This window comes from Telmatherina bonti, assembly GCF_933228915.1.
Source record: "Telmatherina bonti genome assembly, chromosome: 13".
In the NCBI taxonomy this organism is placed as follows: Eukaryota; Metazoa; Chordata; class Actinopteri; order Atheriniformes; family Telmatherinidae; genus Telmatherina; species Telmatherina bonti.
Genome location: NC_136611.1, coordinates 29,983,103 through 30,000,668, shown reverse-complemented (window position 1 = coordinate 30,000,668; position 17,566 = coordinate 29,983,103). Strand labels below are relative to the sequence as shown.

Sequence of the window (17,566 nt, the reverse complement as noted above, 5' to 3'; positions counted from 1 at the left end):
AACTTCATTTAAAGTTTATGCAAAGAGCATAAAAGGATCACTTGAACAGCTGCACTTGATTTAATAAGTGACGGAGTGAATTACTTGCTTAATGAATAGAGTAACACTCAATTATTCAGTAATCATAATAGCACACTTATTCAATCGCAGATAATTAATATTAGACACACAGTCACAAGAAAACCAGCTGCATTCACACAGTATTTGAAGTTAAAGGTTTTTTTTTTTCACGTTTTTAATGCAACAACTTCAGATTTTAACCCTGCTATCTTTTGAAACTAAAAGAGAAAGCACTGCTGTGATTTCCAGCTAGCCTAGCTTTAGACGTACACTTGATCCTTCTGAAATGTAACCATTAATGACGTTTTCTCGGGCTACGTTGCTTAGTTGTAAAAACAGTTGTTTGATTCATCACCTAAGTGCATTATTTGAGGATGACTGTTTGCCTTGTGTGCCCTGCAGATCAAACCTTTGGCACTACGTCCAGTCAAAGTCAGCGAAGATGAAACGTTGCAGGAACTCAGTCGACCGCACAGAAGTAACTCCAAGGAGCAGCTCAGTGAGGTGAGACCTCTCCCCTTTTCACAGACCCCCCACAGTGAGCAAGGGTATCCATTTTCACAGAATCAAGCAAGAAGCCCCTGAGGTGAGATATAGAGAGCGGTCTGACGACAGCAGCACCGAGGCTGAGATCAGAGGGCAGCCGGTGCAGTGCTGCTCCTGCTGCTCCCTGCTCTCACCTCATAAAGACCCTGTGCGTTTAGAGAGAGACTGGTGGGCTGCCAGCGCACAGACAGGAAATGATTAGGTCAGTCACACAGCTTCAACCAGTTGGCCTGGCATTACTTAAAGCGTGGCATGGTTAAATGTAGACATGACCTAAAGCAGTTCACCCAGGTGTGGGCTGACCTTGCCAACCCCTGAATGGAATAAGTTAAAGAAATTGTTCCAATTATCACTTCACCGGCATCCATGCAGCTCCCCATTTAGTTGGATGAGTTGGTGAAAAAGCATTATGGAAGTCAGACATTTGTACAGCATAAGTGATTAAAAAAAAAAAAAAAATGCTATTTAGATACAGAGAAAGTAATTCTGGCTGGCCTATTTTAAATGAATGTAGAAATATTCTTCTTAACCAATGTCTTGTCAAACAGGCCTCCCAAACCTAACTAACTTCAATCAGACTCTTCACTTAGCTGACGAAAGCAAGGGATGAGAGAGAGAGAGAGAGAGAGAGAGAGAGGAAGAGATGGAACGAACATAGGCAGCTTCCTTTTCGAGCAGGGGTGAAATAATGGAATGAAAAAAAAAGATTTTTAATGAACTTATTAAAGCCATTGTTTTAAGCTATTCAGCGTTCTAACTGAAAATCCCGCCTGCTGGGGAGAAAAAAAAAATCAGTCATCTTAATTTTTCCCATATTTATTCTCTTTTTTTCTGAGCTTCACTGCTCAGCTCTTCTTGCACTGCCCCCCCCCTCCCTCTTCCTCCCATCGCATTTCTCTCAAATTTGTGTAAAAGGCTGTCTTTTAATGAAAAAGTCAGCAGGAAGAGGCAGGCTTGTCAGATAAAAGACCGACGCTTGTTGACAGCTCTGACAGGGATATACGACAAGCACTGAGAAGGAGGAGGCACGAATGAAGGGGTTGTTGGAAGCGGTGGTGGTTGCAGTGATGGTATGGGGTGGGAGTGGAGGGGGAAAGGGGGGGGATGCACTGTTGAAAATTGCACGCTGTAATCGCCTATGGTGTTAGATGTGGCATGTCTCTCTAATCTGCTGCCAAATAAATGGTGCACAGACGCTGATGGTTGTAGCCACGGCATCTATATCTATCCATCTCTCTCCTTCCGCCTGTCTTTACCTCTTTTTCTCTCTCTCTCTCTGTCTTTCCATATGTGTGTGTTTATCCTCCACTCTGCTGGCTGTATTCCACCCGGTGCAGGCCAGAGTGTGACACACAGCAGCGTTCTTCTCCAACACGTTCCTGTCACCATCTCTCTTATGTTCCTTATTTTTTTCCAGCTCCATGAAATCTCCACCACCGCACTGAAAACACTGCTAATTTTCATAAAATGTGCTCCACCACATCAAAGTGGCTCCCCAGCTTTAAGAGCTCTCAACTAATGATGCTGCTTCGGCAATGAGTAAAATGGATTTCTCTTATCTTACCACCATAGGAAATAGAGATAAATGCGACATGCGGACGCACCCGCCCGCCTGCCTGTAAAAACAGTCATGCATCAATTTGGGAGCAGGTTAAAAAAAAAAAAAAATTGCAGGGGATGTTGTTTGTTCATTGCCATGGTTGGGTTTTTATCTGTTTATTTTGACTAGGTAATTGTGCCCGTGGTGCAGCAGGGCTCCGGCACTAAGCCACACAAGGATTAGGGAAATGCAAGGGTGGTAAAGAGGGTGGGTTTCACTGCATCTGTGTCCCGTGGATGAGAGGGTGGCAGCTCTGGTGCTGTAAGGGGTGTCTAACAACCTCCTGTGTTCACCAATATTCACCCACATGCAGCTCAACCTACCCACCTACGTGATTCTCCTGCCACAGAGGGCAAACGTGTTCACATCCCGTTCCTCATTGCGGTCCTACAAGCTCTGATTGGGTTTGGAGAAGATTGACTGGACCCTCCCCTCTTATTGACATGTTTTTCTTTTCTTCCTTTCTCATTTTCTTTTTTTTTTTTGTAAAGAGTGGTGGAGGGGCATGGAAATGGGGAGAGGATTAGGGGGTGGATTTAGCAACATTTCTCTTCTCCAGGGCTGTTTAGTTAACCCTTAAATGCCGCCAGCATCCGCCCCATCCTTCTTGCCACCAACCACTATAACCACCACACACATACACACCCTTGTCCGCCACCCTCCCCCACACTCCCTCTCTGGGGCGGGTTCTTTAAATCCTTTTGAAGTCCTAAGCGCTGCAGAAATCCATTGAGAGCCATGTATAATGGCTTTTAAGAGAGAGTGTTTAGCTGTATGCCGACCCTATGGCTTATGAACCGCTGGCGTTTTAATGGATCCCCCTTTCCCTCCCTTCTTTTCCCCTCTTCACCAGCACTAAATCCAATGGATTGTCCCTCATTATCATTTAAATAAGCCTCTCGCTACTCAGAATGCTCCAAGTTGAATGAACTCTACACAGTAAGACTAATTCCAAATGGCCTTGGCCTCCCTCCACCTATGCACATGCACTATGCACAAACACACACACACACACAAACATGCATATACCCTTATATAAATGCTTTCACAACTTGTGCACACATGTGCACACACAGAAACAAAGACCACATTTTCCCTGGAACGTTTTCTGTCTCCAGATTTTTGCCTTATGAGCAGCGTTTCGTGCCCTCTCCTCTGGACTCTACTTGTTGTGACAGTGAGGGGAGCAGAGAGGTTGAGGAGAGTGGGAATAGCCTTTTGATTCCCACAGAGCCTGCTTTCCGGTTCACGGCAGGACTCCTCCCTAATCGTCACCGCAGGAGCCGTCCTGCGAATCAGAGGGGCACACAGGCGTTGATGAGGGTTGATGCCTAGAGCAGGTGTGGGAGAATGGATGAGGATCATTGGGAGGGTGCAGAACAAGGAAAGTCATGGCACTGAAGGTGTGGGGGAGGTTATTTTGGATTGAAGGTGGACCTATGGATGAAATTGGTCTAGCAGAAAAGTCCCCTCCAGAGACCAGGGGGGAGAAATTGCCAATCTAGACAGAGGAATAAAAGCAGTGAAAAGTGGAAGTGGAGGGAGGGATTTGGAGATTGGTATTCGTGCTGAGCGCTGACACACAGAGCCGGAGAACAGAACAAAACCCAGCCTTTTTGTCTCCATCTTGCTCTTGTTCAGCATTTAGAGAACTGCATTAGGAAACACAAGGGGGGGTTTGGTTGGCCAAAACACCACCATAAATGCATGAAGAGAGGTTTATGCTGAATACAATAGGGATTCATCAAACATTAGAGTGCTTGTTTGATTCCAAGAGATAATATCAGAAATATCTGACACATAATGATGTTAATCAGTATTCATTAAAGTACTATGTAAATGCGACAAACACAATGCAGGATCTTTATTCATAAAAAAAAAAACCCCAAAAACATTAAATGTTAAAAAAATGAACAGCTTTCTGCAAAAATTTAACAGATTGTGTATGCTAAAATATATTCTAAGTGTGTGTGCAAATGCATGGAAAATTTATAATTAGTTATAAAGAATGAATTGGTGGAATATTGCAACTAATACGAGCGTTTAACAGAAGTCTATCATGCAAGGTTTCCAGAGCGTAATTCTCAGCAGGACGTGAGTGATTGTTGTTAGGGTTCCGCTGAACTCCCCCCTAATGCACCGGCTGGATTGAATGGGAGTGATGTGTGCAGGCATGGGGTACAAGGCAGGGTGGATAAAAGGTTAACGTGAATATTGATATTAAAGCGATGCTGCTTCATCATGTCTGTGTGGGCGAGTGCAACGCTGCTTAAAGGTCATCCCTGTTCTCCTCTCTCTCCCTACAGAGTTCCACTCACTCGCTGTCAGGCCGCGGCTACTCGGTAAGTGACATTTTCATGCTTCATAGCTTTACGGCAGAATTACAATCTCTAACGACCCGCTTTATGGCCCTGGCGCTCGACATTTTAATTATGTTAAATAGAGTAATGGAGAAATCATGATATTAGGAACATTAATTCTGACTGACTGACTGATTAAATTGCGGGAAGGTGTCCTGCGCTACCTTGGCGAAAAGTGCCTCCTTTTATTGGCATTGATCAGCGCTGCTCACCGATGCTACAATTTGGCTGTCAGACTTTTATATGTACCTGAACTGACTGTCAGTGGAGGATCCTTCTCCTCACACATCAGCTAATATATCTAAAAGCCTCTTGGTTTCTATGCTATTGTATATTTAGTAATACTGCATGTGCATCAACTTTAGGTAGATCTTAAGGTAAAAGTGTTGAAATGTGGTATAGATAACTGTCCATTTATTGGAAAACCATGTGTTTTCTCATAGCGAATGTATTAGGATTCAAGGAAAATGTACCAAAGAGGAATATTAAGTGATATTATGGAAAAGCTCAGCTCAGTCTTTTTGAACATACACTTGCTCACACATTTTCAGAGCAAGATTATTTTTATCTGTTCGCAGTCTCTGTTGCCTTGCCCCAGTACGTTCTCAAATTGTAAATTTGTACTCCTCTGCACCCTTTGTTTCACTGATGCATCTATTCTCAGTGTAATTCACACAGCAGTTGTCCTTTATGTCCTTTGCTTAAAGGGGAACTCATAAGAGGAGCATTCTTTAAAGTGTGCTACTTTTAGCTGATGAGTGGCATATGGCAGTTTTTATTGCAGCTTGGAAGCAATCATCCAAACAAACAAAACAACTATAAATGGTTTGTCATTCTTAATCTGCCTCAAAGGAGTAAAGTTAAAGCACAAAACAAAGCTTAACTTCAAACGACATTGATCTCAGCGCTATCTCGTTTCTTATGTTGGTTTAATAGAACATGTCACATTCCTATTCCCCAGCGGCCGCATACTCACAGATGGATGAAAACAAACAAGACCTTCCAAAAAAGCTCGTGGAGCCCTTTGGCTCGAGCTGTCAGTTTGAGTCGGCATGGAACGAGGCCTTCTCTTTATCTGTGGAGGAGGAGGGAGGGATTCAGACTGAGAGAGAGGGCAGAGACGGAGGTGGAGTTGGCTTGGAGGTGGTGGTGTGGGAGGAGGGGGCATTGTGCAAGCAAAGGAAAGTCTAGTAACGAGGGCAGGAAGTTTCATGTTGTCTGGCTCCTCTTTCCAGCTATCTGATGGCGCTATCTGCAGCGTTTGTAGCCTGCAGGCACCTCCTGGGTTCTGAGCTCTGACTCTCAATCTGCTCTGCTGCGGGGTCCGCTTGATTTCTGCGGGGCTGCTTATCTGTAAGTGCTTCAGGCTTTACAGTATGATGGTTTCCTTGGGGGGCTAGGGCTGCGGGGTCAGGTGGGCTACAGGGAGCTGCTGGGTAGAGGCAGAGTGGGTAAGGGAGGAGGAGTTGGGCAAAGGGAAGACCAGGGGTTGGATAGAGTCTTAAGGCCGGTGAAAGAGGAAGACCGAGGTGATGCATGTGGGTGGAGGGCAGGCGTAAAGTTGGGGGAGGGTCAATGAGGGAGGCATTAAGGGTGCGGTGGTCACCACAGATACTATTGATGATTAATCTAATGGTTGACCTCTGAGACTGGTCACAATTTGTTTGTCTCTTCAAAAATGATTGCATCAAAGTTGTGATTGAGAGGTTAGTGAGCTGTTATTGAGGCAAAAAGAGATTAAAATAAAGATCTACAGACAATTTTTGTCTCAAATATCGACACACACACACACACATATATATATATATATATAATGAAGATTTCTTCTGACAATTTTTGTCTCAGTTATCTACATATATATATATATATATATATATATATATATATATATATATATATACATATATATATATCTACATATATATATATACATATATATATATATATCTACATATATATATATATATATATATATATATATATATATATATATATATATATATATATATATATATAGATTGATATAAATTCTATTATATTTATATCATAGAAATATTTAATGAAGATTGACTTGTATCATTTTCTTGTCCCGTCTTACTGAGGGAAAGTTGATATCTACATGTAAATGTGAAATTGTGTACTGTATTTGTTCATTTTTCAGTGAGTGGCAGTGTGTTAGGCAAAATTGCAAATATACCATTCTCACTTATGAATATACTAGAAAACAGTCTTACATAGGTGTTCTCTGTAGCGTACATGATGCGTCAAAGGGTTCATTTCCAGGCTGCATATTGCACCTGAATGCAAGCCACACCTTCATTGAGCGTGCAGCAACACTTATTACCATTTTTCAACAGCCACATCGATTGCCTTTAACATGAAGGCTGTATCATATGCATTTCATTGTGTGTTTTCCAAGATGAGGGTGTGTGCATTAAGCGCAAAATGACTCGTGAGCAAGTAAAAGTTCATGCAACAGCCCCATCCCGTTTAAATTGTGGGATTAGCTGGAAATTACAGTTGTTAAATTGAACTATAACAAGACAGCTGTGGTTCAGAAATCTAAATCAGAAGGAAGTTAAGCAGAATCTGCTGTAACTTTACATTAAATATAGTAAATGTTAAACATTCAATTAATTTTTAATATGTTTATTCCAAACAGCTAAATGGTAATGTATTGTAGGATAAAATATTGCAAATCATTGCTATTAGTCTTCTTTATAATACGAACTGCCTCGGGATGCTAACATGTTGTGCTTATAAGCACTGAAGGCACTGCTGGACACGCTGTCACTTTCAGCTACCGGTCCCTCACCAACCCTCCATCCCTTCATACAGAGGTAAAGCACTGAGTCCAGTATTGATACACGACAGCAGGACTCAGCCTGGCTATCTAGCTCTCTGTGGAAGACTGGAAATGGAATTGTTTATCAGGTCAGCTCTCTCCTGTCTGCTTTGTGCGAGCTTCATTATAGCCTCTGCTATGTTTGGAAGACAATATCTGTGCCTTGTTTCCTGCGTCGCTACCTGCTTGTTGTTCCAGTGGAGATGGGCCTGGGCTCAGGCGATTTATCATCCTCTCAGGGGCTCCTTGATAAAGAACCCAACATCCCCCTCTGCGCCTGGAAGATACATGCAGCAAGCGACAGAGAAAATGTCACAAAATCTTTCTGCAACTATCTGTCCATCCTGTCGCTACCCCTGGGCTGGATATATTGTATGTGGGGGAGACACATTTTAGCTAAGCAAAGAAAAAAAAAACAAAAAAAAAAACCACAACACACCATGCTTTTCTTTCAGATGGAGTGATTGAGCTTAAGTCTCCCACCCCCCACCTTTTGAAACCACCCAAGGCCAAGCTATGGCTCATGTTTTCACGGACGATAAAAGCATAGAGCTTTGTCTGTGACAGTATAATCTGACTAGTCTGTTTTGGGAGGACTTATCTCCACAATGTCAGAGAGTAAAACCTAAGCTGAAGTGTTTTTGGTTGAGCAAGAGTGTTTGGAGCTCTCAGACACACCCACTCTTCATTTCCCCTGCTCGGGTTGTTATAATCTTGTTTAACGCTAAATGAGTCTACACTCTAAACAGAGCCGTCTCAGAGTCATGTGCACATCCTTAAACAGCCTTGTTTAAATTGATTTGGCATTCTCGACCTCCATGTTGTGACAAATATACTTCCTTGTCTGAGCGATGAGGCTTTTACACGAGATCTTTATCAAATACAAGGATTATGTCACTTAATTATAATAGAAACCATTAAAAGCTTCACGCCTTATTTAACAAAGTGACACAGATTCGCTGGATTAAATGCTAAACTCTGCTACTGAATATAAATTAAGTGTAAATCATATCTAATGTGTAGAATCATTTTTGCAGGCAGTTTTTTTGTACATCACTGCTTTTTCACAACTAGTAAATGAAATTTCTTGACTGCTTCTCTTCCCTTCTCTCTCTCTCTCTGCATCTCTTCCTCTCTGTCTGTCGCTCTGCGTACGTTTTAGTGGGGCGTGCAGGTGTCTCCATACCACTGGCTCTGCACATGGTGAAAATTAGTGAAGGAAACCAAGAGCCCAGCAGGAGTAGGCTGGGGCCCTGACATTGTCCTGGCCTTGGGGTGGGGAGCTGCTTCTCAGGGGCCTCTCTATGAGGGCTGTCCGCCTTAAAAAACCTATTTGTTTATCCCTGTGTGCGGTCCGGCTTCAGATCCTGGGGCCTGCTGTTCTCCGCGCACCAGGGACCTGAGCTGTTGCCGCTAGCAACAGATAAAAATTGCTGTTAACCACAGCAGGTCCCACAACACATCAATCAACGGGTCTGCAGATAAAGGCTGCAGGCTTCTGGGGCCCCGGCTGAATGGCGCGGTTGAAAATCCTTTTCCAGTGGCTGAGCACAGAGCTCAGATGATAGAGGCCTGCTATCATTCAGAGCTGAGGAGGGAAACTTCATTTTCAGCAATGCAGCTCAGGTTTTGTTCTAATGGAGATGCATTAGGACGGCACCCAACACAAAAGGACCCGAGAACTCATTTGAATAAAAAGGTGACACAGTGAATTAGTGTTGACTGGGCTAAGGAAAAAAAAAACATAGTTCACTTGTTCCAAATGAACTCTTAATTGCTTTTGCCACTCTGCTTTGCTCTTAAGATTGCTTAAAAGCTGGGACGTTCAGCTTCAGGGCATTCACATACCGCATTTATTAAGAGTGAATTGAGATCAACGATTGGAAATTACTGAGCACTATATCCTGTTAACCCAAACAGGCATTAGTACAAATGTTTTTGTCTCTAGAGGAGACTTTCAGTGCTTCATTCCAACCTCTTTTCTGTTTAATTCCACCACCTTTAAAGCAAATGCATGTTGATGACTCGGGTGGCTGGTATTAAAAAAAAAAAAAAAAGAACAATAATGATATTTTCCTATATTAAATCCAGTTATCGTATTCCCACGTGGAGTTCTTTGCTATCACCCGTGTTGGAGTTAGTCCAAATGAAATACAGGCTCTCATGGGTAAAAGCATTAATTTTTATTCCCCCAAGCCCAACCTTGATTATCATTGTTGCCAGTTCGTCCTGGATGCACTGTCCCCTAACTCACATTTGCTCCACTTTAAACAAATAGGCCTATAATGTAAAAATCAAACCATGCTCTGTGGGTTTGTTTATTGCAGGTTTTCTCACCATTAAGTTTCACAGACACCATAGACAAATAAATGGGTAATTCCACTTTATCATATGTTACATATACCACAATCAAGCAGCAATTACATGCTCCTTCCATTTGTAAGAGCTCCCATTGCCGACGTGGATGTTTTAATGAGGGCTGTAATGAACGCTCAGGGTGTTTGGCAAGTCTCAGAGATGTTGCTGGGGCTTTTATGGCTCCCCATTATAACTTACAATTTGCATCAGCAAATTACAATGCTCCATATCATTATCCTGCACCAAGGCCCGATCATAAATTAGAGCTCCAATTACAAACATCTATGTGGGAATAGGGAATGAATACAATGGCAGCCCCCCAGAAGAAGACAGGAGGGAAAGAAAGCCTCCTGTGGATTGTGGGATGAGACTTCCATGGAGGTGTGATATTGCCATCAACCATCCTTATGGTGAATTTGAGCTTCCAAAAGAAATGGACCTTTTGGAGAGGGAGCGGGGTGTTACGTCTGCTGGATCTGTTCTGGCAGGTCCATATGTCATATTTTACAGCACCGTGCACATTGAACTTTTCATATTTTAATTGCCGTCCTTCTGCTAAACACAACTCCCACAGATTTCAGTAACTGAGTGTTTCACACTTTTCATTCAGAGTAAACCAGTCCATTCAGCTGTGTAGAGGAACGACCTCGTCTATTGTGCCTCCGTTCAGAACAAGCTACATCTTTGTTTCCTCCAATCGTCTTCTGCCTATATCTCCCTCCTTTCATGCAACCTGATTATACACTAGAAGGAATGTAATAAATCACTGAAAATGTTCATGTTATAGTTTATAAACGCAACATTTGTCAAATTTAAAGATGTAGATTGCAAAGTTTCCATAGACCCGAAAGAAATTCAGAGAGAAACATTCCCATTTGCACAGAATCTAATGAAAAAAAAGCTTTTCACTTCTCAGAATTCATAATTATTCTTCTTGGTAATTCGTGTCTCTTTCCTTGGCTGATAGCAAAGTGTGTGCCTGCCTCCCCCTTGAGTTGTTGTGGAGGAAACAAACAGCAGTGTGGCTGTGTAACCTGTAATCTCCGACCTGTGGCCAAATCTTGCATGGAGAGGTAGAACAAAAGGCCTACACCAACAGATCGCTCCAAGCACTGAGCAGAAAGTACCTCTGCTGATGAGACAAAAGGCCTGCGGGCCTCCTGCAAACTCACAAGGGCTCCCAAACGCTGCACAAACAAAGCCTGAAATTAAGAAGAGCCAGAGGCAGGCCCATTTCTGCAGCAGAGCTAAAGTGTTCCTTTTTCATGGCCTCGGTGGATTTCCACTATGGGGTTGTGATAGGGCAGAGAGAGGAAGCACTTTACCGTTTTCAGTCACAGATTTTGTGAAAGCAGGTTTCAAGTTCCCTTTTTTTTTGTCTCCTCTCTTTTCTGATTCTCTACTTTCACACCTCCTGCCTCAACCTGCGAGCTAATTCAAACGCATCGGAATCTTATTTTGTCGCCTGTAAAGGCTGTTAGATTATGTTTAATTCATGTTTGTCTTGCATTTCAACATTTCAACGATGTATCATTACGTGCATCCACATTTTCTGTTCTGCTCTGAAAGCCAGAGCAGACCTGCAAACCCTTTTTTAAATGAGAGGGGTCACTAGACGAGGACTTCATATTCACAAACACCCCTTGGCAAATATTAAAGCTAAGACTGCCATGAATCTAACAGGGTTAACCCCCCCCACCCACCTGCCTGACTTACTCTTCTTTACTATGTACTGTTTCTGAAACCTGTAGAAAGAAGTTATAGTAAGTAGGTCATGTTCTGCCACTTGTCTTCTAATCACTCAACGAAAAGAACATGATTCTCCTCTGTCAGAGCCCCTCAGCCTCGCTTCTGGGATTTTAGTGAGCGACACACACTCATTTGATTTCCTGGCATGTCTTTTCTCCTTTTCCTTTTCTTTCTATAAAACAACCTTTTTACTTTTCTTAACTTCCATCTGACAGCATACGAGCAACACCTACCCTACGCTTCTCCACCACACGCAAGCCCATCCCCCACCCCCCACCCACTCTCTCTCTCTCTCTCTCTCTCTCTCCGTCTCTCTCGGTGGAGAAGGTGTCTGACAGTAACAGCAGGTAAGGTATAAGATTACAGGAGAAGCAGGGGCAATTATACCTCCAGCTGATGCTGGTGTGTTTATGAGGAGAGTAACTGTTAATGACAGTGTTGTGGTTTCTCCTGAGTCCAGTGCACAGCTTTGGTTTGTCAGAATCTGCTTTCTTATGTGTTGTAGAATAGTTTTTTTTCCCCCTGTTAGTCGGTCTGATTTAAGCATTTTTACTCATCCATGCCATGCTGCAACTAAGATCCTGCATGATGAGTCTCAGTATTATCCCGCCTATGTTGTGGTACCACATAGATACAGATTAGAAGATACTCAGATCACATTTGGCTGCTGACTGGATTTCACATAAAAATATGGCTTCTTAAGATCAGCTTGGCTTCGTAGGGAATATTTGTTAACATTTGTACTCACACGCATAGCCCGGTGTTAGCAATTGCAGGTCTGTCAACAGGATTTTGGCTGCTTTGCCGCTTCCCCCCTACGTGCTTTCACACACAGCGGGCAGATTGTAGCGATTGGAAAGCAGTTTGTGTTTAGATAAAGGAGCTTAATCATAATTGCATGGTGTTTCCAGTGTCTGACATGGGCGCTCTCCCTCTTGCTATTCTCTTTGGCTGGTACTTTGCTCACAGCTTAAATGTTCCTCTCAGTTATTGAGATTTAATGGAAGAACAACACAAACTATGTCTTAAGCATTTCAAATTCAGTTCATCACAAAATAAGATTAAAAAAAAAAAAAAAAAGAGAAAAAAAAAGTCTGTTCATTAAATAAAAGTGCAGTGATAATTGTGAAAATATGAAAAGAAATATGTGGTATTCTTGTGACTGACTGATAAATATGTCTTTATGCACTGCCAGATGGTGCAAGCACACAATTTCTCTGTTGCCTCTGAGGCTGCACCTGTTGGGCTTGAATCTACCTGTTTGACGTCACTATCTGACTTCTGTTTGACAAAGATCCACCAAAAACATCGTTTTAACTTTCATTTATAGCCCTTTTTTATTCTAAATAACCTTTGGTTAAAGATGATCATTTAGAAGTTCTGCTCAGCTCAGCTTTTGGTCGCATGCAGCTGTTTTTAGGTTGTTCGCCCCTCTGCCCTTTGCCTGCTGAGTTTGTTTACAACACCGTGAATCCACTGTGGTTTTAGTTTAGTTAGTGTTAGTGGCAGAATTCATGGCTCGACTGCGCACCTCGTGCTTACTGCTGATTAATTTATCCTACCTGTTAATGTTTTTGGGTCTTGAGACTGAAGGTTATTTTCCTCATCGTCACTTTGGTTGGAAGTTTGGGCTAAATGCCAGAAAATGTAAATGAATATCACAGACACCCTCCCGTCTTCTGCCCACAGCCATCCACACTCCACACCCCATGCTCAGTGCCCTCAGCATGTGCTCGGCCTTGGCCCCGATCACACCGGGGCACATGGGAGATTAACTGGGCTGGCTTACTCTCTCAGCAGGTTCTCTGACTCCCCTCCACTCATCCTGGCCCAATCTGCCAGCTAACCTCCTGCTCCGCCGAGCCGTGGCAGCAGGGCACCACAAGCCCGGCCCGCCTTCATTACGCCTGCCAGATGGGCTGAGAATTAGATTCGAACTCCCACTATGGAGAGAGGGAGTGGAGAGAGATTGAAAAGGGAGGAAGGGAGAGATGAGGTGGAGGGAAAAAAGGGAGGAGGGAAGAAAGTTGTGGGGGGAAGAAAGTAATGGTTTTTGTTTTCATTTATGTTGCAAGTTATTACATTTTAATGTAACACCCCTGGGACCTGGCTGCATTAAATGCCTGTTCTTGAATAATCGACACTAACTGCGAGCAAATGCTGGGGAGAAATGAAATTAGCGAGCGCAGCAATTTGGCATAGTGATTATCGGCTCCTCGGAGGCACTTCCTGATGATTTAAGAATGCTAACATTTAAGCAAGTCAGATCTCATTACTCTTCAAGGTTAAATCGAGCTGTGTCGGAGGGGAGGCAGATGCCTGATTGGAAATAGCGCTTCCTCGTCTCTCTGTCTCTCCTCATCTCTCTTTGTTCGTGCTGATGTTTCCCGCTTTAGCAGCAGCTCTCTCTACAAGCAGAGAGTTTCTGGTTCTGAAATCTGTCAGACCCTGATGACACCTTTTGCCAGCTCTTAATTAGATCAGCAATACTCTCTTTCCAAGGTGTAATTTGTCCTTTACTGGGGATCAGTGCCATGCTAATACCTCAGCCTGGTACCGAATGTCAACGTGCACTACATTTCCTCTCACACAGACGGACGGCTGGGCTCTGCCATGAATAAAAGAAAATGGGAAGCTACACCAAAAGGAAGGTGTTTATTACTTTTCAGACGGTGCAACAAATGCGCTTAGATACTGTATTTTTGTCTGCTATTCTCACTCACTCTATGGAGGCAGAAGCGATTTTCAGACCAATTTCAGCCTTGGCATCTTGTGGTCCAGTGTTTACCTCAGCCAGCTACACACATCTGTTCGCCACACAAACTTGATCCAATTAGGTGACACCAGACAATGGCTCACTCCTCCACAAGCGTTGCACGGCGCCAGGGCCCCTGAACAATACGGGAAGTGGGTTTTTTTTCCCATTACGGAGCGTCAGATCCTTTTAAAGGTGTTTACCCACCGTTGACGTGTCAGCCCCTGTTTCCAAAGGTGGGACTCCGTTGCGGGGGTGGGGGGTGGGGGGTGGGGGGGGGGGGGGGGGGGGGGTTGGACTTTTCACTTTCTGAGTTCCAGTAAAATCTAAATACTTTTGACTGCAGTGATGAGATTAATTTACAGCAAGGCAGCGTCGACAAAGCTACTCTGGGGAATGTGTCTATTTGTTTTTTCAAGCTGTTGTTTCCGTGTGCAGAGGTTGGAATCATTGCAAGTCAAATGTAATCATTCTACGGGTTGCACTCCGGCTTGAATAATAATATTAGTTTGCTTCCTGGCATTGGATCCATCAGACTTTTAATTGTAATGCCGGAGACACTGGTAACAGAGCTGATGCTAATCACAATCAATCACTGATATCTGATGTTATCTTTGTCTCCCCCTCTTCCCCTAACCCCCCCGCCCTCCATTGCAGCCTTATCATTTGGCACATTGTGAAATTAAGCAGCCTGAATTCATTATCCTCGCTGTGTCAGGTAGTCAACAAACATGCTTCGTCCTACTTGCATGTGGTTTGCGCTGCACTGCATCCGGTGTCTCTGTGTTACATTCCATTTTTGTTGTGTCTAAAAAGGATTCCCAAATTGTTGTAGGGTTACCCTAGGAATGAGGAGAAAGCCTTTAAATTGTAACTAGGCATTTCCACATGAAATATTCATGCTTAACTGTGATTAGCAGAGATTAAGGTGGGTTTGTTTTTTGCCTCTTAGAAGGCCCCTTGACAATTTGGAAATGGATCGAGAGCAGCTTTATGCAAGCACAGCTTTTTTTTTAATCCTGCGCCAGGAGTTCTCACCCACCTTTGCAGAATTATTTACACCAAAGTTCTCATGTCTGCTTTGGGGCCAAAGACCCAGAGGTGCTATGTGTTAAACCGCCTGAACTTGGAAGCATATGAAGGATGGAGAATGTATTCAATATTTCCAAGATGTTAAATGGAACATGTCTTGCAAGGAAAGACTTGTCAGGTCTACTTGAAAGGCTATTCGGTATAAGTAGGCAAAAAAAAAAAATGTGTTTCATTAAGTTCAGAGAGACTGTATCTACAGCACTATCTTGTACATTTTTCCATTTTCAAGTCTAAGTGCTCAGATCAAATAGTGATCTGTTATCTGCCACCATGTATCCCGTTTCCATATCATCTCTGTATCATGTATATGAGATGGCGCCCTCTCATGTGCTGGATGATGTGATCCCCAGATAGATTCATACATAATGATAAAAGATGGGTTTGGACAGAGCTACTTATTTGACAATCATTGAAGTGCCACTGTGATGGATGGCAAGGAGAACTTCCATCCCTCCCTCCACCCTCCCCACATGGCTCGCTCCTCTGAACCCACCTTATTTATTCTCCCTGGCTGAGCTCAAGGTCCCGTCTCAATTTAAAAGAGAAATATCAAATTGAATTAAAATTGCTCGCTCACCCAAAACAGAGACCCGTGTGCCATAAAATTCAAACATCTATTCCCAATCAATCCCGCACATCCTTCCTCACTTATAGGCAGTTGGTAATGTGAATTATTCATGCCAGCAGCCACAGCATGTTTTATTATGTTAAAGTGCCATGACGTAACTGATAGAGCCACCAGTATCTTCACATGCTGACAGATTTGAAAGGAGGAAATAAAACATTTTACAATGTCTCGGGTTCAGGTGAAGCCAAAAAGACGGGGAATGAGGGGTCCAAACACTGCTGCCATTACAGCTTTAATCTGACAACTTTAACCCTCAGACATCTAGGAAATACTCGGAAATTTAGAAGTTCAACCAAAGAAAAGAGTGTTATTATGAAATTGGAGGATATTACAAGACTGTAAAACTTGCATTCTCTCTTTTAAAATAAAATTTATGCTGCAGCAAGTAGTCGGACCAACAGTTTTTTCTCTTTTTTATGCTGAAGACAGCTCCTAATGAAGTACCGAGGTAGCCTGGTTTTTGATGATTTGTGTGAAGAACTCAGTGTAGTTCTAGGATTTCATAAACTAGCATGCAGAGGCCTTTTTATGTCCAAATAACTATATAAATATAATTCTTTGCCAAAAAATGGGTTATGTTTTTAGTCACAGTTGTACACTTGGATGTTGGTCATCAACTGGAACGTCCACAGTTTGGGTTTTGCGAAGCACCTTGTTGCATCTCATATTTTCTGTCATTTCTCTGAAGTTCTATGTAAAATTCATAAAACATACTAGAGTATGGTCAGATTATGACCAATTATAGATCAAATCAACTTTAATCTGTTGAAAAATAAGCAACTGCAGTAGCTTTTGCTTTTCAAAAGTAGCCTTGCATAAGAAAGTATTCAAAATGCTGTTTATATCACCCAAGACTGCTAAAGATTGACATGCATGCACCATGACACTTGCTGCGTCTTTAGCTCATAATACATGGCATATTTAATGTCAGTGATCTTAAGAATAAGTAATGCAGTTTATTGCATTGTGTGCTGTTTTAAGAGATACCCTTTGGCAATCTAAATTATTCATTTTTCTTTAGAAAATATTTTCTAAGAGCTCAGGAAAAGATCTTAAAAGAAATGTTATGCGCTTGTGAGGATTTTTTTAAAGGAAAAAAAAAATGGGGCAGATCCGCAAGTGGAATTTTTACTCGTGCTTTTTAACACCCACATTTTTACAAGTTCATGCTGAGATTCAGTTTTTGATCACATCCCACTTCTCAGCTGCAGTACGGTACCTTTCTGCTCACTAAGAGCGTGCACCTCAGTAGCAGGCAGGGGGCTACTTCTTGTGTGTGCATCCATGCTGGGTGCTCTTTATCCCAACCATGAAACTTTATCTGCCAACTCAGTTGTCAGTGCAAAGAATTAACTTTGATTGTGATATTGAATGAAAGGGATAATTTAAGCTTGTGGAAGAACATATTTGCAGTAAGTAGTTCTGTATGGTATGTAATGTAGGAAGAAGCCATAATTCAGCTCCAGGTTTGTCCTTCAGATTCAGTCACGTCTAAAAATGGTCTGATTGGTAGGGATTTCTAAGGTCTTCTACTGTCACACCTCACATCTCCTTTACATTTCTGCTCAACAAA

At 42.6% G+C, this 17,566-nt stretch overlaps 1 protein-coding gene across 5 annotated transcripts in view; it reads left to right on the top strand.

The window, feature by feature from the left end:
• The window catches only part of fbrsl1 (fibrosin-like 1), a 276,833-nt gene that overhangs the window by 125,409 nt on the left and 133,858 nt on the right, over window positions 1–17,566 (top strand). For all 5 annotated transcript variants that reach the window (XM_079251042.1, XM_079251044.1, XM_079251041.1 and 2 more), the window contains exons 3-4: window positions 463–564; window positions 4,513–4,548. In XM_079251042.1, the coding sequence (XP_079107168.1) occupies window positions 463–564; window positions 4,513–4,548 (138 nt within the window). The remainder of the gene's footprint in view (window positions 1–462; window positions 565–4,512; window positions 4,549–17,566) is intronic.